The 24,768-nt window shown below is 44.3% G+C and overlaps 2 protein-coding genes across 2 annotated transcripts; one reads left to right on the top strand and one right to left on the bottom strand.

The window, feature by feature from the left end:
- Positions 1-6,280: 6,280 nt before the first annotated feature.
- On the top strand, positions 6,281-6,847 carry LOC125445855 (shematrin-like protein 2). The gene has a single exon (XM_048519275.1). It carries the CDS (start codon positions 6,281-6,283, stop codon positions 6,845-6,847), a length of 567 nt encoding a protein of 188 aa, XP_048375232.1.
- An 8,085-nt stretch (positions 6,848-14,932) lies between these two features.
- LOC125445806 (claw keratin-like) lies at positions 14,933-15,493 on the bottom strand. The gene has a single exon (XM_048519193.1). It carries the CDS (start codon positions 15,491-15,493, stop codon positions 14,933-14,935), a length of 561 nt encoding a protein of 186 aa, XP_048375150.1.
- Between the last annotated feature and the right edge of the window lie 9,275 nt (positions 15,494-24,768).

Below are 24,768 nucleotides of genomic sequence, written 5' to 3'. Positions count from 1 at the left end.
TTTAGATACCTTGGATACTGGAGATTTGGCACTGAATAATGTAACACTAGCAATGCAGAAAACAGAACCAGGTTTTTAAAAGGTACCCTAAGCTAAATTTATTTTGTTGTGCTGGACAACAGTCTTAAAGATGAAATATTGCCAAAGGGTCTGTTCCATTGTTATTGTGAGTTCACTATCATTTCCCATTCATATATTACTTAAAATTAGGGATGTACACAAATGGCTCTTCTTGGTAGATTTCGTGTCCAGGTTTTTAAAACCCAGAAATTTTTGATAATGCCAAACAAACCCAAAGTGCAGATTGTGCAAAGAAGCCAACAAAACTGTAGATCATGTATTCAGCTGCTGGAAAGAGATCGCCCAGTCTGAATAAAAACAGAGGTACAACTCAGTGGCCATGATGATCTACTGGAATTTATGCAAGAATTACAACATCAGTCATCTCAATAATCCTGGACTACAAATTCACTTTTGTTATGTGACAGATGGGATAGAAGGGACAGAAAATCATGGAAAACCAGAAAATCTTGTGGGACTTCCAAATCCAAATGGGCAAATTGTTGGTTTTTAACACACCAGGCAAATTGTTGGTGTATAACACATCAGAATTGACAGAGCAATACTTGGAGACAGCAGGGTCAATGAAAAAGAACATGAGAAGGTCATTAAATATCACAATTTGAAAATCGAGATTCAGAAATTAAAGCACCATTCCGAAAATACTAGGGCTTTATTTGTCACATCTTCACATTGACAAAATCAACATCTGTCAGATTCAAACGATAGCTCTGCTGGGATCCGCATGAATGCTACATTGATATATTATCGCATCCTAGACCTCTGGGTGTGGTTCAAATTGTAATGAAATTGTAATGAAAGGCCAACAACCATCCAAAGCACTGGAAGCTGTGAAATCAAACAAATATGATTGTGGATGAAATTATAGTATTTAAACAGTTAAGGGAAAAATATTCACACACAAGATTTATTGATGAATCTTCTTATTGTTTAGTGTAATAATTAAAAACCAGGAGCAATAAAGGCTGAGCTAGTTAGGTCTTATTTATATGCTGGAGGCAAGGGAAGGCAAGGGACCAGTTGCAGCCCAGCTAAATAAGGGAGCAAAGAACATGAACAATCTCACCTGGATTTCCGCCCCCTTCTTAGTGTGCCTACTATCAGCCACTATCACAGTGATGGCGAACCTATGGCACGGGTGCCAGAGGTGGCACTCGGAGCCCTCTCTGTGGGCACACACACACAGAGTTTATCATTTGGGGATGGAAAATCACCCCCCCCACACACACACACACGCACACACACACATCTAGGCTGGCCTGGGCCACTGTGCACAACGTGCGTGCACTGCGGTGAGCAGGGAGGACTCGGCTGGCAGGCCTGGTACCTGTGCCCCGGGTGGCTGCTGCCCCGGGGTGGGGGGCGCAGAGGAGGCAGAGATGCTAGAGAGGCACAGAGCGGTGCGCATGGGACTTACTAGAGGCTAGAGCAGGCTGGCCCCTGCTCAAGCGGATGGGGGAGAGGAAGAGGAGCCAACCGGTTTTTTTTCTAAACTAAAACCTCAGCATTCAGGTTAAATTGCCAGGTTGGCACTTTGCAAAAAATAAATGGGGTTTGGATTGCAATTTGGGCACTCAGTCTCAGCTACTATCTTACTATCTGTAATTTTTAGTCTCCATCATTAAAATGTTTTTTTAAAAAACATATCAACAAATTTAATCAGAAGTATACTGATGACGGCTTTCACTGCTGGCTTCCACTGACTGTTGTGGGTTTTTAGCCATGCTTCTGCTTGGGAGACACAGAAAAATATTTGGGGAGCTTGGTGGAAAGGATTGGGGGCATATATTGACCTTCTGCATTTGCAACCACAAAAAAAAAATCCTGGAGAGGTATTTAACGAATAACTTTTAACGGCGTAGCACAAAGATTTAAAATAAAAGACAAAAAAAATTTGAAAAGACAAAATACAAAGGAAAATTAAGAGAGAAGCGGAGAGCTAATGAACAAACAAATCTGTCATATGGGGCTATTGATTTTGAATATTTATATCATATCTTTCTTCTACTATTGCCCCTTGCACAAATCACAGTACTACAGTTAGCTAATTTTGACTCTGGACCTGTAATGGCAGTGTTACCAAAACCTCCTCTGACCAGTTAGGGGCTCATTCCGCACATGCAGAATAATGCACTTTCAAACTGCTTTCAATGATCTTTGAAGCTGTGCGGAATGGCAAAATCCACTTGCAAACAGTTGTGAAAGTGGTTTGAAAACACATTATTTTGCGTGTGCGGAAGGGGCCAGGGTTTGTAGGGGCGAAGGGCCCTTTTAAATTAATGTGAAGTTCGGGCAAAATTTGGTGTCATCTCAAACGTGCATAACATCCCCAGTGTGATTTTTCATCTTATCTTGCAAGCTGACGATGGCTGAATTCTGTGCATGACTCACTGTAATTTGAGTCCAACGTAGGTAATTAAAAAACCAGGCCCAAAGGGTTCCTTTGAACCACTAATGATGCTGTCAAAACTGTATAAAAACCCAGAGCATCCTGTAGTCTTCCAGCATCTTCACTTGACTATCCTCCTCTGCACTTCTCCTTCTTCAAGAAGCAGGTAAGTAATCCCATGCCGGGACACTCATTTCTTTAAAAAAGATTGTAATTGCGACTTATAAAAGGTTACCTCCAACAGGAATTTTTCTCAAATTCTCCTCTTCCTAATATCATCCTGGAAATTGGAGTTCCAGATCCCCACACCTTGCTTTTCCGTGCTTTTACTGAGCTTCTATGTGAAAGACACTTCCCATCAAACTCGGCATGGTGCAGCGGTTAACAGCAGGTGGATTCTAATCTGGAGAACCGGGTTTGATTCCCCATTCCTCCATGTGAACAGTGGACTCTCATCTGGTGAACCAGATGTGTTTCCACATTCCTATCCTACATTCCTGCTGAGTGACCTTGGGCCAGTCACAGTTCTCTCTGAACTCTCTCAGCCCCACCTGCCTCATAAGATGCCTGTTGTGGGGAGAGGAAGGGAAAGGAGCTTGTAAGCTACCTTGAGTCTCCTTACAGGAGAGACAGGCAGGATATCAATCCAAACTACTACTTCTCTTTTTCTTCTTCTCACAATCCTGCAAAAATAATTTCCAAGGGTAGCCATGTTGGTCTGCAGTAGGACACTTTGAGTCCAGTAGCACTTTTGAGACGAGATTTGGAGGGTATAAACATTTGAGTTGGAAAGCTCAGTTTGTTAGATCCCATCGGCCCTATTAGCTCATACCATTCCATGTTGAGTGTTGCCAGAACTGAGCACCAATCAGGCATGAGTGGGTAGTTTGCGCGCATCCCTCACCCTAAAATGCTTCAGGGTATTTGCCAATCCAATTCATGCTCAGACATTGTTTCCACTCCGTGTGTGCAAAATGCTGTCAAGTCACAGTTGACCAAAGGCAAACCGATAGGATTTTCATAGCAGGAGACATTCTTTTTGTGTGTGTGTGATTTTGACCTTTATTGAATTTAATCATAGTGTACAATAAACAAAAAAAAGAAAGAAAAATATACAGAAAAAATACAATATCTAATTGTGTTTACATAATAAAAAAAAACATCCTATATATATATAGACATCCTATATATATATAAAGACATAAAGAAAAAGGGAGAGAAAAGAAAAAAATATATATGTAGTGCATTGAAAACAGACTTCCAGCTAGTAAAACATAGGATACACAATCTAATATCGCAGGTACTTTAGTACATCTCAAGTTTTGGATTATACATCATTTTGAATTATAATTGCATTAATTCTCATCTACATACTATATCAGTGGTGGCGAACCTATGGCACAGGTGCCAGAGGTGGCACTCAGAGCCCTTTCTGTGGGCACGTGCAAACAGAGTTGCCCCCCCACACACACACACACACATCTAGGCTGGCCTGGACTGCTGGACTCGATTATTAGCATTAAACCTAAGACCTAGTTTTGGGGAAGCAGTGTAGGTAACCCTGTTAAGCGCTATTAAACCCCACTGATTTTCATGCGAAGAACTAAAGCATGATCCTTTACCTGGGAGTAAGCTCGGTTGCTAGCAATGGGGCTTGCTTCTGAGTAAACCCTCCTAGGGTCATGATTCACCTGTTGGAAGAGTTGCACGGTTGCTTCAAAGCAAAGCCACCGACTACCACCAAGCTTACTCCTGAGTAATGCACGCCTTGAAGCCAACCGTTTTTTCTTAACTAAAACCTCAGTATTCAGGTTAAATTGCCGTGTTGGCACTGTGCGATAAATAAGTGGGTTTTGGGTTGCAAATTGGGCACTCGGTCTCGAAAAGGTTCGCCATCACTGTACTATATCAACAATTTATTAATCAGTTATATTTAATACTTAATCCAGTGTTGTGTCAAAGAAAATGTCCTCTTGGTTATCTTTTTACAAACTAGCCATTATGATCTAAGAAGAAAAAAAACAAAGGGAAGAAGAGAGGAGAGTACGGTAAAAAATCTATATATAGTCAATATTTACATTTTCTATAGTCATAGCAGGAGACATGCAGAGGTGATTTACCTGCCTCTGTGTGGGCTGGGAGAGTTCTGAGATAAATATCTGGCTCAAGGGCACCCAGCAAACTTCATGGGGAATACTAGGGAATCAAACCTGCTTCCCAAGATTAGAGCAGTAAACCATGTTGTTTTTCTAGGCCTACCAATTCAATAGTAACCCGCCCCTTAGCATCTGGCCTAAGCAGGCAAAAAAGGGCTCACAGTTTCTCTCCACTCCTATTTGAGAAGAAGCCCAAAGTTTCCTTTTATGGCCCATAGCAATTGCCTAAGCCCGTATTATTTATAAAAAAAGAGAGGACAGGTAAGAAAGCTCTGTAGCTAAATCAAGCTTGGGCTGGTGTAACACCTTGAAATAACCTTTCCTTAATGATGCCCACTGGCTTTCAGTCTGCTCCTCCAATTTATCACAGGGGCTCATTCCGTCCATGCAGAATAATGCACTTTCAAACTGCTTTCAATGCTCTTTGAAGCTGTGCACAACTTGCAAACAGTTGTGAAAGTGGTTTGAAAATGCATTATTTTGCGTGTGCGGAAGGGGCCTCTAGAGTGTGGGTGGCAGAGGAAATTCCCCAGCATCTATTTCTCCATATCCTTATGGAACCTGAGATCATATTTCTGGAGCTAGTATCACAGAATCATAGAGTTGGAAAGGACCATGCAGGCCATCTAATCCAACCCCTTGCTCAAGGCAGGATCAGCCAAGTGCATCCCTCACAAACAACATCCTAACAATAAGCTGGAAAAGTGAATGATTATATACTATTGAGGGAAAAAAGGAACAGGAGAAAAATCCCTGATGAAAATCTGACCTGTTGACCATGAGGACCTGACATCTGGTTTTGTATTTCAATTTAGACCCTCCTCTTTTCTATGGTGTTGTGAACAGTATGCTTTGCCTGTGAGCTAGTTTAGACTAAGGCCCGCTTTCCTTGGCGACGTGGCCAAAAACGACTGACCTGAAGGCAGTGAAAGCGTTTCCCCCAGGCCGCCGTTCGCACAGGCGGCGCTGCTGCAACGCAGCAGCGCCGACCTGACTGAACTCCCCCTCCCCCAGGGCGGGCGTCCGGAAGTTTCTGGCGTAAACAACAACCCTTTAAAGGGTTGTTGTTGAGGGGAAAGCGTCTTTCGGGCGGCGCGGTGCTAAATCCTGCATCAGCCGAGAACACGCAGTTTCCACTTTCCATTTGTCTCATGTCGCCAAGGTCCTGCCGGCCTCCCTGCGTCCCTCCCCTGCGCTGTCCTCCGACCCCTGGAGGTCGGAGGGCAGCGTGGGCGGGGCTGAGGAGGCCCGCAGGAGCTGGCATGACACACGGTGAGGTAAATGGAAAAGGGAGAAGAAGCAACTCCATCGCGGGAGCCGCCTGCCGCCTGCCGGCCTCTCCAGAGGCCGTCCGCATGCCTGCATGCGAACGGCCTCCGCCTCCACGCCGGCAGAATTCTTGCCGGCGTGGAGGTGCCTCAATGGCCGTGCGGAAACGGCCTAAGAAACAGGAATGACCCCAGTGTGATCTAGTATATTTGATCACTGAACAAGTAGGAGAGCAAGAAGACTCAAGTCCAAATTCTAAGCATTAAGTACTATGCCACATACTCATACTCATCAGTTAATTGTTCTCTTTCATCTGCCATTGCTTTCTGGACCTTGCCTTAATTGCTTTCTTTCAATCCAATTTCAGATTCACCTCCATCAAAACATGCCTGGCTCCTGTGGCCCAGAGTTTGCAGTCCCATCTGTTGCCTCCACTCCCAGAGTCGGCTTTGGATCTGCAGGGCCCAACTGGGGAGGTGTCGGTTGTGGATACGGAAATCTGGGCTTAGCTCAAGGTTATGGTCTCGGCTCTGGGTATGGAGGTCTGGGCTTAGCTCACGGTTATGGTCTCGGCTCTGGGTACGGAGGTCTGGGCTTAGCTCACGGTTATGGTCTCGGCTATGGCTACGGTCCTGCCGTGGCTGAAACTTCTGGCAGTCTTGGCACCCTGGCTGGAGTCATCCCTTCCTGCATCAACCAGATCCCACCCGCAGAAGTCGTGGTCCAGCCACCACCCACCGTTCTGACCATCCCAGGACCCATCCTCTCTGCCACTGGCGAACCAGTTACTGTCGGAGGTAACACTCCATGTGCTGTTAGCGGTGCTGGAGTGGCAGGAGCTGGTTTCTATGGGGGAGCAGGAGGCATTTGCGGCCCTCGTTGGGGCCTGAGGAGGGGTTCACTGATTGGAAGAAGGAGTCTACTTGGACGTCGTGGCAGCATCTGCTATTGAACCTGAACGGAATCTTAGCTTGGTCCCAGTAATGGACAGAAACTGGAAGATGAGACCCCCCCCCCATGAGTTTGAAATCAAAACTTGCAGAAACATCATTGAACTCAAGAACTTTTCCACAAAACCTCCATCTTGTTTTCTCTTTTTCTGAAAGTTACAAGTCTATATAGAATATTGATATATATTTTTGACTTGTTCATTTCCCTCTCCTTGTACAACTGTATTTCTCTTGATTTTTTTTCTCATTAAAGCTCAATCAGCATTCTCATATTTGTGTCTTGGTTTTCCTGGTAAAGGTGCCAGCTGCTTAACAACAGATACATGCTTCTTTTTTTGTCTTCTGGGATTTCATCAGGTAATTGACCTCGGTGTTTCTTGGGAAGGGGAAGATGTTACCCAAACTGGACCCCCCAAAAAGGGTAAATTAGCTTTAAAAGGATTCCAGACAGGAATAATGCAAGGCCTTAGTTGCTATGTATATTAAGGTGGATCTCAGTAGTGGCGCCCCAAAGTAAAATTACAAAGAGTGGAGTGGAGAGAGAGTGGTGTAACCATAAAGAAACAAAAAAAACCCTGTATTGTATATGAAATAAAAAGAAATAAATATGTAAAGAACACCTAATATGAATTGAACACCTAAGAACTGATTCCCTAAGCCACAGCTGTCAAGCTCGCAGCCCTCCAGATGTTATGGACTAAAGTTCCCATCATTCCCTGCCAGCATCATGCTGGCAAGGGATGATGGGAACTGTAGTCCATAACATCTGGAGGGCCACGAGCTTGACACCTATGCCCTAAGCAATCACACAGGCACAGACAAACTAACTAGAGTGTGCTTCCTAAAAGTGTGGAGGGAGGAAGTTTCTGTCTTGGAACAGCTCAGAAACACACTTTAAAAAAATTTAACACCCCACCCTTTCCAGACCCAGCACAGGGCAGCAAACATACAATAACATCAACAATAAAAACAATTCCAACAGTTCCAATAAGGAGAAAAAAATGGGAGGTGTCTAAAGAAACCAGCATGGATGTCTAAAGAACTCTCAAGTGAGCTAAGATGTAAAATGAACAAGAAAAGGAAAAGAGGAGAAAATTACTAAAGAGGAATTCAAACACATTCCCAATATATGTAGAGAGAAAATTAGAAAAGGTAACGCTGACAATGAGTTCAGACATACGAGAGATGTTAAAAACAATAAAAAGGGCTTTTTTTGGTTGTATCTGTAGCAAAAGGAAGAAAAGAGATATGATAGGGTCATTGCATGGAGAAGATGGTGAAATTATAATGGGACAGAAAAAAGGCAGAACTGCTCAAAAGGCAGAACTACTCAAAAGGCAGAACTACAAAAAAGGCAGAACTACTTTGCCTTGGTTTTTTCTCAAAAGAAAAACAGTTTTGAACAGGTGGAAATGGATCAGAGGATATAGTAGGGGAAATTCAGCACAGAATAAATAAAGAGGCTAGTACAGGAGTACCCGAATACTTTAAACGAATTCAAATATCCAGGGCATGATGAACTACATTCCATGGTATTAAAATAACTGGCAGAAGTAATCTCAGAATTGCTTTCTGTGACCTTTGAGAACTCCTAGAGAACAGGAGAAGTCCCAGAGAACTGGAGGAGAGCTAGTGTTGTCCTCATCTTCAAAAGGGAGGACCCAAACAACTACCACCCAGTCAGCCTGACATCAATACTAGGAAAGATTCTAGAGCAGATCATTAAGGAGACAGTCTGTAAGCACTTGGAAGGGAATAATGTGATCACTGAAAAGCAGCATTTGTTTCTCAAAAACGAGTCATACCAGACTAATCTTATCTCTTTTTCCGATAGAGCGACAAACTTGGTAGATGAAGGGAATGTTGTTGATGTAGCATACCTTGATTTTAGTAAGGTCTTTGACAAAGTGCCCCACGATATTCTTGCAAGTAAGCTGGAAATATGTGGACTAGACAATACAACTGTTAGATGGATTTGTAATTGGTTGACTGGCCGAACACAAAGAGTGCTCACCAATGGCTCATTTTCATCCTGGAGAGTAGAGTGACACAGGCGTCTGTCCTGGGCCCAGTCATATTTAATATTTTTTATCAGTGACTTGAATAATGAAATAGAGGGCAAATTTGCAGATGACACCAAATTAGTGTCAAATCCCCAAAAACCAAAACAAACTCCAAGTGAAGGACAGAGGTTTATTCATGATCTGGAGGACAGCTTGGAAAAGCCAAGACTGGCTTTTCCTGCGCAGTAGACAGTAATATGTTTCCACATCCCCCCCCCCACATGAGAACATCACTGAGAAAGAATGCAGACAGTTAAATAGCAGGAAATGTGCCCACTGAGTATGGTCTTGGCCAGCACCTGGCAGCACTGAGCCTAGGAAAGCATCCCAACCCCTCATCCACAACATAATGCAAGAACGCACAAAGCTGCCCCAAAAGCTCCCCTCTACCAGGCATCCTGACTGTAAGGTTGTGGGTCAACCTTGAATAGGCTCCTGCTGTAGTTTCTGGCAGGGCGCCCAGAATCAGTTGCTGTTTTCTTGCTTGTGTGAATTTCTGTGTGAGAAACTGAATTGTTTACTGTCTGCCTTTTCGTGGCGGGAACTTGTCTGAAGCCCGTAAAAGCGGCTGCTTGGGTCCTGGGGAGCCAGTTTCCGCATTGCCTCTGACTCAGAATGCCAGCTCAATAAAGAACTTAATACAGTTGCTTTTGACTGGACTTTACTGGTTCGTTACACTGACACTCCACTTCCCCTAGGGCCCTCCCCCTAGTTTGCTTGGAGAGGCTCGATGGAAGTCCCGGATGAGTTTCGGTGCTTTGATGTGATCTGCGTACACCCACTCATCATGTCCAGGTAAAAATCCTTTTCAGGATACCAAATACTGCAGGAGGTTACAAAAGATGTGTGCATCACAGATAGCAGTAATCCCATAGTGCTTCTCTCCATCAATCAGAACTGGAGAAGGAGTATCGGTCTCGGGATGCCAAACATCTGGAGACTATGTCCTCTTGAGCAAACTGCAATGGAAAACTGTAGCGCTGACACATCCTCCCGCACACCTCACATATCTTTCCACACGTAGCCCACGGCCAGATGCAAATTCTCCATACCCCGCTCCATTAATTGCAGGACTCAACAGTACTCCATCTGCTCAATTTCCCAGGCACACTCTCGGGAGTGAAACAACCTCCACATTTCGGCCTCATGCAGAGTCATCCCTTCTAGTGGCTGGCCTTCAACTGCAACACTTTTGTTGAGCGGAGTTAAGCCCACGCCGGACCAGTCAAGTCCCCACCAGCATCCAACACCAGTGGTTCAACACTGCTGACACCCTTCTTTCTGTGCACAGTGACTCCATACGCCTCCTGCAAGGGTGCTGAGAGAAAGGAATTCACACCCCTAGTTTGCTCCTCGTCAGCAACCAGGGTATATGTTACAATTCCCCCTGTCACCCCTGCAGTGAGGTAGGGGTCGCATGCTGAAAGCTCGATAAGATTCGATTGTCCTGTGTGGTCCTCCTGGACCAACTTCAAAAAGGCCAGTGTGGGTTCTCCTCCAACGAACTCCCTTACGGCCTGCTCCATGGATGGATCAAAGGGAGACCCATGCAGTCCTTAAAGAAAAGCAACTCCAAGAGATAATATATGTAAAAATTCAGCCACAGACGGGAGCATGAAGTTCAGCACGAGACAAGGGGTTTTGGCTTAATGTCAGATCCCAAAAACTGAAACAAACTCCATGTGAAGAACAGAGGTATATTCATGATCTGGAGGACAGCTTGGAAAAGCCAAGACTGGCTTTTCCTGTGCATTAGAAAGAAATATGTTTCCACATTACCACCCCCCCCCCACACACACACACACACACATGAGAACATCACTTAGAAAGAATGCAGACAGTTAAATAGCAGGAAATGTGCCCATTGAATATGGCCTTGGTCAGCACCTGGTGGCACAGAGCCTAGGAAAGCATTCCAACCCCACATCCATAACATAATGCAAGAAAGCACAAAGCTTCCCCAAAAGCCCCCTTCTACCAGGCATCCTGACAATTAGGAGGGGTAGCTAATACCCTAGAGGACAGGGGCAGGATTCAAAATGATCTGGACAGATTAGAGAGCTGGGCCAAAACAAACAAAATGAATTTCAACAGAGATAAATGTAAGATTCTACCCGTAGGCAGAAAAAATGAAATGCACAGATATCGGATGGGTGACACCTGACTTGACAACACTACATGTGAATGGGACCTGGGAGTCTTAGTAGACCACAAACTGAACATGAGTCAGCAGTGTGATATGGCAGCCAAGAAAGCCAATGCAATTCTTGGATGTATCAATAAGAGCATAGTGTTTAGATTGAGGGAAGTAATTGTACCACTCAACTCTGCACTGATCAGATCTCTGGGTACTGTTACCCAGCTTAACAGTTATGAATATATTTTTCAAAGTAGCAATGGGGAATTACTTGGCTTGGCAATACGAAAGGCAGGCTGGGAGGGGATCTTTTTAGACAACTATACCAGAAACAGCTTGAAACGTATCCGCAGAGAATTCACAAAAGACCAAATTGCAGTTTAAATATTTTAATATAAATTTTGATTGCAAACAATCACACAGTGAGACGTTAAGGCACATACACACAGTTCCCAAGTATATAAACAGAGAGGAAAAGGATAGGTTGGATGATAGAATGGGAGGGTAAGCGGGGACCCCATAATGCTACCCAACCAGCGAAGGAGATCTAGAAGAAGGCAAGGATTTCTATGCCACCATTGAAACCCAATGCGAAGGACGATATCATGTCTCACGCCAACGTGACCAAGAGAGGTTCAGGTCAGAAATGAGCAATGGACTTAAGGTGAGCAGGACTTTTGTACCCCTTTGCGCAGGTAAGGCAGGAAATTCAAGCTTAAGTTTCGTTTCTCTGCAACTGCTTGGGGTTTTCTTGCTGGACTTGTGGGGCTTGAGCTAATTAGCAGCTCTATCTATTGTCTACTTCCCGGGACAATGGGGTCAATTGGTCCTAGATTATATCAGTGATACCATGAATGGTTTATGCAGAGGTGCTTCCTAAAGTCTCTGCCTTAAGTATTCACATTTGCCTGAGGCTTGAGTGAATCAGGAAGGGATCTTGTTAGGGAGATCATATCTGGAAGATGGGGGAAATATAAGGAAGAAGCAATTGTTTGGAGACATGTTTTCTCAAGAGCACAGTGGCTTCTAAACACAGCTTAGTGAGGTGTGGTATACAGATTCCATTATGTTAACAGAGTACTTTGGCTGGGTAAGATAATCAAATATTCATGTCCTTGTTTTGAGGCGTCCAAGTTATATCACTGGAGTAACTCACAGATCTAATCTCTGCAAACAGACTGTTTTGCCTTAGGCTTGCTTTCAGTTTGGACACTCTGCTATCCACCCATTCAAACTGCTATTTTGCAGCACACAATATGAGAAATAATATGAAATCCAATATTTCATAAGGTAGGAGATGAAGGCCATGCTAACAGTATCATGTTCAGTTCTAGGCACCACAATTTAAGAAGGATATTGACAAGCTGGAATGTGTCCAGAAGAGGGCAACCAAAATGGTAAACAGTCTGGAATCCATGCCCTATGAAGAGAGAATTAGGGAGCTGGGAATGTTTAGTCTGGAAAAGCGAAGGTTAAGGGGCGACATGATAGCTATGTTTAAATATCTGAAGCGATGTCATGTCGAAGAGGGAGCAAGCTTGTTTTCTGCTGCTCCAGAGACTGGGACAAGGAGTAATGGATTTAAGGTGCAGGAAAAGAGATTCCACCTAAACATTAGAAAAGCTTACTGACTGTCAGGGCTGTTAGTGAAATTCACTGCCTCGAAGTGTGGTGGAGTCTCCTGCTTTGGAAATTTATAAACAGAGGCTTAATGATCATATGTCAGGAGTGCTTTGATTGTGTGCTCCTGCATAGTAGGGAGTTGGACTTGATGGCCCTTGTGGTCTCTTCCAACTCTATGATTCTATGATGCATAGGTAGACTAAGGACTTTCTTTCAGGGATGGGAGGTATCATTTTGCGGCAGTTTCAGTCATACCTCAGAGGCCGATTCCAGAGAATAGTTTCCAGTTTGGGTTCAGGCATGGTAACGGGGCTTAAAGAAACTTAGTGAATGGGGCAGAAAAGTCTGACTCTGATCTGTGGGCAGATTTCTGCCATGCCTACTAAGGCATCCGGGCAACAGTGGGTGACCAAGATCTCTGCCTGGTATGTGCCACCAACTTGCCTTTTCTAACCCATGGAGGGGCTCTTCTCTTTAATGGCTCAACCACTGTGATTACCTGGACTTTGTAGGAACTGCCCACTTGTTTTCCACACCCTGTTCTGAGGCCTTGCTTCTGTGTATCCCACTCTCTGGCATTTAGTGACCAGGGTAAAGCTTACTGTTTTGTGCACCACTGGGGGAATAGCCAGTAACGAAATGACTGTCCCTCTACTTCTTCCTGGTTCTTCTTGTTGAAAATGCGTACTTGGAAGAATGGAGGTCTAATCTTGCACCGAGAGCTTCTGCCAGCAATTAAAAGTTATGAAGCATGCACACCACAGCCATAGATTGAATATGGGCTCTAAAAGACAAGTGTAAAACAGAATTCCTCTGTCCATCCTTGGAAGTTGATCTAAGACAGTCTTTTTAATTTTAAAGGTTACAGTTCTTCAAAAATGTTTGAATTACCTTGAAAAATCTGTTCAGATTAGCCCAGGCCTGCTTGGTTGTAAGAGTTTTGTCTGCCATGATGGAATCAGCACAAAAGATACTCTCCTCCTGTCTCCTAAGAGTTCTATCATCTCTCTTTCTCTTCTCCTGACCAAGTCAGGCAAGATCAAACAAATCCTCTAAGACTTTCAACTTCCACAATACTGCTTCCTGCTAAGTGTCACCTGACTAGCTGGAGAGGTGTATGTTTGTATGTGTATGCATGAGAGAGACTTTCTCATTGTACCCAGTCCAGTCTATCCTAGGTTGATTCCCCACTGCAGAGTCGACTAGATTTGGCCCGGTTCCCTGGAAAGGAACTGACCTAGATTGACTCCACTGTTACTCCCCACAGCAGGTGAGTTCATCCCACCAGAGCTGAGCTCAGAGGGCAGGATCACCTCAGCGTCTCTTCTGCTCTTTGTTCCCGATTGGCTGTCGTGTTACCATGGGAACGTGAACGTGTGTCCATTTTTTTTACATAATGGCAACATAGCCACAAATCAGTGCTCTATGTAGCTAAAAGCAGCATGTAAACGTGTGCTGTTTGTATGTATGGCCATCGCTTCATATACAAGAAGGATTTTTTTTAAAAGGGCATGCTTTTCCCCACCACCACGAGTCTTTTGTTCTGAGCATGCCCAAAACACTGAACTGTGATTAACAGCTTGACTGGAGAGGGAACACTTCTTCTCCATGGACTTCCCCACTCTTACTGGCTTCTTGACTCTGAGTCTCGAGCTTTAAGGTTCGGCTGAAAAAAAAGTTGTACCTCGGAATTTGACTTTTTTAAGAGGGTGAAGCTGGGACGGAACCATGTCAAACTCAGCGGCTGTGGGGAATACCTAAGTCAAACCTAGGTTGAACTTAGGTCAAACCTGCCAGTGGGGAATCGACCTATACATTTGAAAAGATGTGGTGGGTGAATCTGGTGAGCAATTGACCCTCCCCGTGCTCTGCTAAGAGAGATAAAATCTTTGTCAAACTACTTTATAAACTTCCTAAAGATAGAACCAATTGGGAGCATGATGAGAAAGTAAACCAAGACACACATGCAGGAATGCAGTTAGAACTTTAATGACATTGAAAAGAAATCAAGAAAAGACAATTACAGAAGAATCAGAAAATGCATGAGATTAAAAAATATAAACCAAGGAGATCATGTTCTTGGTTTTGCAGAGTTCAGAAAACTAAGTAAAATAAAGGAAAGTGAAGGGTGCCCAATGTTTACACAAAAGCTCTTGACTTCAATGATGTTTCCACAAGGTTAGCTTTTTGAATACATTGATGGTTTCATCTTCCTGACCATTACTGTGACTATGGAGGGATACTCATCAGGGTCATCAGGAAAATTAACAGATGCTTCCACGACGTCCAGTTAGAATATTTTTTCCAACCAATGAACCCCTCCTCAGGCCTAAACGGGAGCCCCAGCCCCCATGAAGACCTCCCAGCCCTCCATAGAAGCCTGCACTGGCCACACCAGTGCCACTAATGGCACATGGAGCATTGCCTCCCACCATAACTGGTTCACCAGTGGCAGAGAGGATGGGTCCTGGGATGGTCAGAACGGTGGGTGGTGGCTGGACCACGACTTCTGCTGGTGGGATCTGGTTGATGCAGGAAGGGACGACTCCAGCCAGGGTGCCAAGACTTCCAGAAGTTTGAGCTACTGCAGGACCGTAACCATAGCCGAGGCCATAACCATGAGCTAAGCCCAGACCTCCGTACCCAGAGCCGAGACCATAACCGTGAGCTAAGCCCAGACCTCCATACCCAGAGCCGAGACCATAACCTTGACCTCCATATCCACAGCCAAGACCTCCCCAGCTGGGCCCTGCAGATCCAAAGCCGACTCTGGGAGTGGAGGCAACCGATGGGACGGCAAACTCTGGGCCACAGGAGCCAGGCATGTTTCGATGGAGGAGAATCTGAAATTGGATTGAAAGAAAGCAACAAAGACAAGATCCAGATATCAATGGGGAATTAAAAGGAATAACTAACTGATGCTGAGGGTATGGGGCATAGAGCTGGATGTTTGAAATTTTCACTTGGTTCTCCTTGTTCTCATACTTCTTCAGTGATCAAATATAGTAAATCATATTGTTTGTGAGAGATCCTCTAGGTCAGTGGTGGCGAACCTTTGGCACTCCAGATGTTATGGACTACAATTCCCATCAGCCCCTGCCAGCATGGCCAATTGGCCATGCTGGCAGGGGCTGATGGGAATTGTAGTCCATAACATCTGGAGTGCCAAAGGTTTGCCACCACGGCTCTAGGTTGATCCTGCAGTAAGTAGGGGGATGGACTAGATGGCTTGTGTAGTCCCTTCCAAGTCTATGATTCTATCATTCTACGTCCAGAAAAATGATGTCACGTTCCATCAGGATCAGTACAAATTGACATGGGAGAATTGCTTTTGCCACTCATACCCAGTGATACATGGAAGGAGCAGATACAAAGGGTGGAAATAATTAAATATAGCACAGCTAATGGGCATCATTAAAGGAAGATTGTTTAAAGGTGTTACACCAGCCACAGCTTGAATTAGCCACAGAGCTTTCTGACCAACCTTCCTCTGTTAATAATATGAGTTTAGGAAATTGCTGTGGAGCACAAAAGAAGAGTTGGTTTTTGTACACTGCTCCTCTCCACTCTCAAGGAGTCTCAAAGTGTCATACAATTGCCTGCTCTTCTGCCCACAACAGACACCTTGTGAGGTAGGTGTGGCTCAGAGATTTCAGAGTCAATTGTGACTATCCGAAGGTCGCCCAGTAGCCTTCATGCTGAGGAGTGGGGAAACAACGCTGGCTCTCCAGACTAGAACGAACTGCTCTTGAGCACTTTTGCCCTTACTTTCAAATAGGACTGGAGAGAAATCCTGAACCCCCTTTTGCCTGCTCCATGCTGTTCTGTTGAGGTTGTAGTTAACTCCATAGACCTGATGCTAAGCATGACTTGGACTGGCAAAATTCCCCAAAAGCATCTTAGGGTGAAGGAAGCATGCAAACTTCCCACTCATGTTTGATTGATCCTCAGTTCTGGCAATGATCAACGCAGAATGGTATGAGCTAAAGGAGTTGATGGGCACCATCTCTGCAGGACCTAACAAACTGAGCTTTCCATCCAAAAGTTTATACTCTGCAGATCTTGTTGGTCTGAAAAAAAACCTCCTGGATGAAACTGTTCTACTGCATACATTATTTTTTCTAAAATGATGAGGTGGACGGGAAGCATCTCTCACGCAGAAGCTTACTAAAAGCATGGAGAAGCAAGGTGTGGGGATCTGGAGCACCAAATTCCAGAAGGGTATTAGAAAGAATAGAATCTGAGAAGTGTTCCTGTTGGCGGTAACCTTTTCTATGTAGCAATACCAGTAGAGGTTTGTGTTTTTTTTTAAGAAATGTGTGTCCCGGCATGGGATTACTTACCTGCTTCTTGAAGAAGGAGAAGTGCAGAGAAGGAGAGACAGGTGAAGCTGTTGGAAAATCACAGGATGCTCTGGGTTTTTATACAGTTTTGACAGCGTCCTTGGTGGTTCAAAGACACCCCTTTGGGCCTGGACTTTTAATTACCTTCCAAACAAGACACTTGCAGGATATTGGACTCAAATTATTTTAATCAGTACGGTGTGTCTGGCACAGAATTAAGCCGTCATCAGCTTCCAAGATAAGATGAAAATCCTGCTGGGAATGTTATGCACGTTTGAGATGACATCAGGTTTTGACCAAACCAGAACTCAGTGTTAATTTGGAGGTTTCGTACAAGCAAACCCTTTTAAGTGTAGTGTTTTTAGGAGGATTCAAACCCCCCCAAACACTGAATGGTAAAGGGTGACCTGCCAAACCTGCCACAAGGGGTCCAGGTAAGTCCAATGCTTTGTAGTCAAAATGCATATTGAACAAGTGTGCACATTATACAAAACAACAAATCAAAAACAAGCATATGTTGCAAATCAAAACCCTAGTATACACTCAAATTTTGGGAGGGATGTAATGAGGGTTATTGCGGACACTGTTTGTTACTGATCGCTGCGTTTTAAATTGTTTTCATGTATTTATGGGTTATTGTATATATGTGATTTATGTTGTTCACTGCTCCGAAGCCCTTCGGGGGTAGGGCGGTATACAAAACCCAATAATAAATAAAATAAATAAATAATAAATTCTGTTTCACATTGTATTGATGAAAATACCAAATGCCCTTAAGAAACTCATTGGAAGCTCAATCTTTTGGGCTTCTTCAGCATTTTCAGTGTTCATAACATAACATTTCCTTGGTCATTACTACATCTGTGCAATGGGTATAAACATCCAACCCAGATTTTGTTTTCTCACCTTGGTCATTTCCGCACGGCAAAATTATACCTGTGTACCACCAAGTTTTTTTTAACCTGGGTCTATTTTATCCCAGGGTGTCCATTCACATGGCTGCCTGTTTTTTGAAAGAATCCAGTGTAGACTGGGAGGAAATACTCCAGCTTGTTTTGCATGAGCCCAGGACTTCTGTATTTACATTGCAGGCCTATCTGCGCATGCTCAGTGTCCCATGTTCTGATTGGCTGTTGTTTTTGAGTGGCAGCTTGAATGAATGTCAGGCAGGGAGATCAGGTGGCTGGGCGGGAAAAATAAAGCAGTCCTGCTCCCAATTGGTTTCTACTGCAGAAGGCTCTAGAAAGCTCACCTCCAATTTGTCTGTTTTTGAATACCCTGGGATGAGGGAAATATTGTGGGGCAAACCCACTTTAGGACTTGGAACCATGCAGAATTGTTGTATGGAATCAGGCATTTCTCTTGCTCAACCCAGTATATTTCAACCAGAAATGGCCCTTGTTGTGCAATTGCTAAAGGTTTGAGAAGTGGACCTAAGGCCTTCTTCTATAGTGGTTGTAGAGAAAACTAGAATCATGAAAATTCATTTAAACCTGATGTTGGATTGTCAGTCTCTCAGAGTATGTATAACATCTACTGTAAAATATCATGTGCTCAATCGTACATATGTTCTGAGATACTGAATGCAACTCTTGGTTGGGAGTTTTACACCAGCTGTTAAATATGTGTTTTCCGAATGTTAGGTTTCTGGCCACTGAAGGTCACAAGAGAGGAAAGATGTTTGGTTCGGTTGGTCTTTGGAGATTTCTATCTATTGTGCATCCAAAAAAAGGGAAATGCACTCATGTTACATAAGGTCATACTGCTTTTTTTAAAGGCTAGGCCAGTGGTTCTCAACCTTCCTAATGCCATGACCCTTTGATATAGTTCCTCATGTTGTGGTGACCCCCAACCCTAACATGTATCCATTTTACATATGGAGAACACTGATGCAGAGAGTCTTAGGCCACCCCTGTGAAAGGGTTGTTCGACCCCCAAAGGAGTCTCGACCCACAGGTGGAGAGCCACTGGGCTAAGCTAAGCTTAACCATATGATTCTGTTTAGTAATTGAACCAAGATTGAAACCCAAGACTCAAGAGCACTGAGCAGAGGTGGCCCCTCAGCTCAGCTAGCAGTGGGCAGCCTGGGAGAGATGGGGGAGCCTGTACACGCTCCATCTTCATGGGCTGCCTCATCCTTCCATTATTTTGCTAAGCTCCAGTTGGACCCTTCCCCCCACTTGGCTCTGGCATATAAATAACCTCCAAATATCTTGGAGTTTAAGCCTCCCTCTGGTTTTGACATTCCCATAAACAATAAGAGGGTTCACAAATAGATCCTGTGTACATAGCTTTTCCCAATTGTAACTGTTTACCTGCTCTAACTACATCCATGATCATACTTTACCAAAAGCAGACTTTTTGATGCCCTAAAAAGTACACCCTTATATGCTCAAAGATGAAGATGAACAATAACAGTGTGCAGATGTTTAGCTTTTTAATTTGCAAAAACTGAAATCATATCAGAGGTTTGTACTCCATTTTCTTTAGCTTGACTCACTTCTGAGATATTATTTCACCTTTTTTAAGTCCACGAAGCAGCTTAAACAACTCTGCATACCGCTTGGAAGATTACTTTATAGCTTTGTAATGTCTAAATTGCTTATTCAACTGGGTGTCAACTGATTTTCAATCTCCTCCATTTAGTCATCACAGCTTTTTGATCTTTCCCTAAATAACCTGTTTCCTTAGATCGCAATCACATTGTCTGAGGCACTGTTTTCCAGATGTCCCTCCTGTTTATCTCTTTACAGAACCAAATATTCCCAAATCTAGAAAAATGGGGATCTTTTTTTCTATAGAAGTTGATAAAAGATTATTCAACAGCTGGTGTAAAACTCCCAACCAGAAGTTGCATTTAGTACCTCAGAACGTGTATACGACTGAGCTCATGATATTTAACACTTGATGTTACACATATTTTGAGAGACTGACCAATACCAGGTTTAAATGAATTTTCATAGGTCCAGTTTTCTCCACAACTACAGTAGAAAAAGGCCTTATGCCCACTTCTCAAACCTTTAGCAATTGCACAAGGCAAAAAAAAATGGGTTGCATTTTTACATCCATTGCTGAATATGTGTGTTCAAATGTTATTTTACTGACCACTGTGGAAGGCAACAAGGGCAAAATCACAATAAGTTTCTTGGACATTTGGTATTTTCATCAATAGCATGTGTAACAGCATATGAGTGTATACTTGGGGTTTGTTGTGCAATATATGTTGGAATCTGATTTCCAGAGTCCTTAGCCCTTTCCGCACTGCAGAAAGGGCGCCCCTGCACCGGCAGGAATCCTGCCGGTGGAGGGGTGGGGGCCGTTTGCACGGGAGCGTGTGAGCGGCCCCCGCAGAGGCTGACACTCACCTCGTCTTCCTGCGTTGCCCTGCTGGACAACTAAAAGCACCCATGTACGCTGCTACTGCCTCTGCTCCTGACCTCCAGAGGTCGGAGGACAGCGAGGGAGGGTCTCAGCAGTCTGGCAGAGCGATGCAGGACGACGAGGTGAGGTGGGGACGATGGGGAAAAGAGCCTGTTCCCGGTGATGCCATTCGCACCGCGCTGGCGGGAACACGCTGTTTTTCAAAAACCTCCCTCCAGGAGGGAGGTTTTTTGGGGCAGTCTGACGCCGCCCTGGGGGAGGTGGAGGGAAGCCAGGTTGGCGCTGCTGTGTTTCAGCAGCGCTGCCTGTGCGAATGGCGCCTTAGGGATGGCATTTTTGCCGTCCCTGAGGCGTCATATTTGGGCTGTGCGGAAGGGGCCTATGTTTTTAACTGCTCACTGCATTATTATGTAATGTGCATACTTATTAAATATGTTTGTTGAGTTAACAGGAGTTAACAGGACTCTTCATGGCAGGGTTGGCAGGTCACCCCTGGCCAGTCAGTGTTTGAGTGGGTTTGGCTTTTCCTAAAGACTGTACACCTCAAACGGATTTCTTGTATGAAATCTCCAAATTATCATGAAGTTCTGATTTGGGCAAAATTTTGTGTCATCTCAAATGTGCATAATATTCCCAGCAGGATTTTCATCTTATCTGAGAAACTGACGACTGCTGGATTCTGTGCCTGACTCAGTGTACTGATTAAAATAATTTGAGTCCAATATCCTGCAAGGAACTTGTTTTGTAGGTAATTAACAGACTGCGCCCAAAGGGGTGTCTTTGAACCACTAAGGACGCTTTCCAAACTGTATAAAAACCCAGAGCATCCTGAGATTTTCTAACAACTTCACCTGTCTCTCCTTCTCTGCACTTCTCCTTCTTCCAGAAGCAGGTAAGTAATTCCATGCCGGGACACACATTTCTTTAAAAAAAACCTCTACTGGTATTGCTACATAGAAAAGGTTACCGCCAACAGGAACGCTTCTCAGATTCTCCTCTTTCTAATATCCTTCTGGAATTTGGAGTTCCAGATACCCACACCTTGCTTCTCCATGCAGTGGCATAGGAGGTTAAGAGCTCATGTATCGAATCTGGAGGAACCGGGTTTGATTCCCCGCTCCGCCACCTGAGCTGTGGAGGCTTATCTGGGGAATTCAGATTAGCCTGTGCACTCCCACACACGCCAGCTGGGTGACCTTGGGCTAGTCACAGCTTCTCGGAGCTCTCTCAGCCCCAACTACCTCACAGGGTGTTTGTTGTGAGGGGGGAAGGGCAAGGAGATTGTAAGCCCCTTTGAGTCTCCTGCAGGAGAGAAAGGGGGGATATAAATCCAAACTCTTCTTCTTCTCTTAGTAAGCTTCTGTGTGAGAGGTGCTTCCCGTCAACCTCATCATCTTGGAAAAAAATCATTTCCAAGGTTAGCCATGTTGGTCTGCTGTAGAACAGTTTCATCCAGGAGGTTTTTTTCAGACCTCAACAAGATTTGGGAAGTATAAACTTTTGAGATGGAAAGCTCAGTTTGTTAGATCCTGCAGAGATGGTGCCCATCATCCCCTTTAGCTCATACCATTCTGTGTTGATCATTGCCAGAACTGAGGATCAATCAGGCATGAGTGGGTAGTTTGCATGCTTCCCTCGCCCTAAGATGCTTCTGGGGATTTTGCCAATCCAGTTCATGCTCAGACATGTAATTGATTGATTGATTGATTGATTGATTGATTGATTGATTGATTGATTGATTGATTGATTATATTTATAGACCGCCTCACCCCCGAAGGGCTTGAGGCCGTTCACAGGTTCGGCAATAACCAGTGCTGCAACATATAACCATAGACGAACCCCATTAAAACAAGATGTATCAGCAATTACATTAAAATGAATAAAACAAAAATGAAACAGCAGAACATCAAACAAAAGAACAGCGCCTGATCAGAAAAAGGCCGGGAGGGGAAAAGGCCGGACCCAAAACAAAATCACGGCCCTGCCAGAATGGAAATGGCAGCCTCGTTGGGGGGGCAGTAAATCCGCGGCCAATCTCGCCAAATGTCCAATATGTGTGTAATGTCCAATATGTGTGTATTTTCAAGTCACAGCTGACTTATGGCTACCCCACGGGATTTTCAAGGCAGGAGATATTTAGTGCACTTTGCCACCGTTTGACAGTTTGTATGCTGAGAGTGTTCTAAGAGAACTGTGACTATGCCAATGTCATCTAGCAGGCTTCTTGTGGAAGATTTGGGAATCAAATCCATTTTTCCAATTTAAAGTCTGCCACTCTCATCAACTAGACCATGCTGTCTGACATCAGGTCTATGGAGTTAACCACAACCTCAACAGAACAACATGAAGGAGGCAAAAAAGGGGTTCAGGATTTCTCTCCAGTCCTGTTTGAAAATAAGGGCAAAAGTGCTTAAGAGTAGTTTGCTCTTGACTGTTTCCCCACCCCTCCGCATGTTGCCTGCTGGGTGACTTTGGGCTAGTCACAATTGTCTCTGAAATCTCTAAGCCCAACCTACCTCACAAGGTGTCTGTTGTGGGGAGAGGAAGAACAGGTAACTGTACACCACTTTGAGACTCCATAAAGGTTGAGAAAAAAAACTCTTCCTTTGTATCCCATTGTAATTTCATGAACTCATATTATTTAAAAATATTATTTCCACCCTTTGAATCTGCTCCTACAATTTATGAAGGGCATTGGGCGGGGGGATCAATTCCCTTGCATCAGTTTGTCCAGATTTTTATGGAGCCTCAGATCATATTTCTGGATCTAGATCACAGAATCATAGAGTTGGAAGGGACCATGCAAGCCATCTAGCCCAACCTCTTGCTCAAGGCACGATCAGCCAAGAGCATCCCTCACAAACAACATCCTAACAATAAGTCGATTCACTTAATAAGCTGAATGATTATGTTTTATTGAGAACAGTGGAATTATCCCACATGAAAATCTGACCTGATGACTACGAGGACCTGGTATCTGACTTTGTATTTCAATTTAAACCCTCTCTTTTCTATGATGTTGTGAACAGTATGCTTTGCCTGTGAGCTAGTTTAAATAAAGAAACAGGAACGATCCCAGTGTGATCTAGTATATTTGGTCACTGAACAAGTAGGAGAGCAAGAAGACTCAAGTCCGAATTCTAAGCATTAAGTACTATGCCACATCCTCATACTCATCAATTAATTGCTCTCTTTTATCCACCACTGCTTTCTGGACCTTGCCTTAATTGCTTTCTTTCAATCCAATTTCAGATTCACCTCCATCAAAACATGCCTGGCTCCTGTGGCCCAGAGTTTGCCGTCCCATCTGTTGCCTCCACTCCCAGAGTTGGCTTTGGATCTGCAGGGCCCAACTGGGGAGGTCTCGGCTGTGGATACGGAGGTCTGGGCTTAGCTCATGGTTATGGTCTCGGCTCTGGATACGGAAGTCTGGGCTTAGCTCATGGTTATGGTCCCCTCTGGATACGAGTCTGGGCAGCTCATGGTTGGTCTCGGCTCTTGGAGTACGGAGGTCTGGGCTTAGGCTCACGGTTATGTGGTCTCCGGGCTATGGTTCTGCGGTCCTACAGTGGCTCAAAGGCCTGTTCTCTGGAAGTCTTGGCACTCCTGTCTGGAGTCATCCCTTCCTGCATCAACCAGATTCCACACCAGCAGAAGTCGTGGTCCAGCCACCACCCACCGTTCTGACCATCCCAGGACCCATCCTCTCTGCCACTGGCGAACCAGTTACTGTCGGAGGTAACACTCCATGTGCCGTCAGTGGTACTGGAGTGGCAGGAGCTGGTTTCTATGGGGGAGCAGGAGGCCTTTGTGGCTCTCGTTGGGGCCAGAGGAGGGGTTCACTGATTGGAAGAAGGAGTCTACTTGGACGTCGTGGCAGCATCTGCTATTGAACCTGAACAGAATCTATGCACGGTAAATGGACAGAAAATTGAAAGATGAGACCCACCCATGAGTTTGAAAATCAAAGCTTGCAGAAACATCATTGAAGTCAAGAGCTTTTGTATAAACACTGGGTATCCATCGCTTTCCCCGATTTCACTTATTTCTCTGACCCCTTCAAAACCAACGAAGTGTTCTACTTGGATTTTATGTTTCATTACATTCATTTCTGATTCTCCTGTAGTTGTCTTTTCCTGACTTCTTTCCCATTTTCATTAAAGTTCTAACTGCATTCTAGCATTTGTGTCTTGGTTTCCTTTCTCAGCATGCTCAGAATTGGCTCTGTCTTTAGCAAGTTCATAAAGCAGTTTAGAAAATCATTTAGGCTGATTCCGCATGGGCCAAAAACAGCGGTGTGAAAATGGTGTGAAAACAGTATAAACCCATTTACACCGTTTTAAACCCTTTTACACCATTTTCACACCATTTTCACA

Source organism: Sphaerodactylus townsendi, linkage group LG01 (assembly GCF_021028975.2).
Source record: "Sphaerodactylus townsendi isolate TG3544 linkage group LG01, MPM_Stown_v2.3, whole genome shotgun sequence".
In the NCBI taxonomy this organism is placed as follows: domain Eukaryota; kingdom Metazoa; phylum Chordata; class Lepidosauria; order Squamata; family Sphaerodactylidae; genus Sphaerodactylus; species Sphaerodactylus townsendi.
Note: the sequence above shows the minus strand (reverse complement) of the source record. Positions and strands in the feature narration are given on the sequence as shown.

Excerpts from the sequence above, each read along its gene's own strand:
- LOC125445855 (XM_048519275.1), top strand. The coding sequence starts at position 6,281 with ATGCCTGGCTCCTGTGGCCCAGAGTTTGCAGTCCCATCTGTTGCCTCC.
- LOC125445806 (XM_048519193.1), bottom strand. The coding sequence starts at position 15,493 with ATGCCTGGCTCCTGTGGCCCAGAGTTTGCCGTCCCATCGGTTGCCTCC.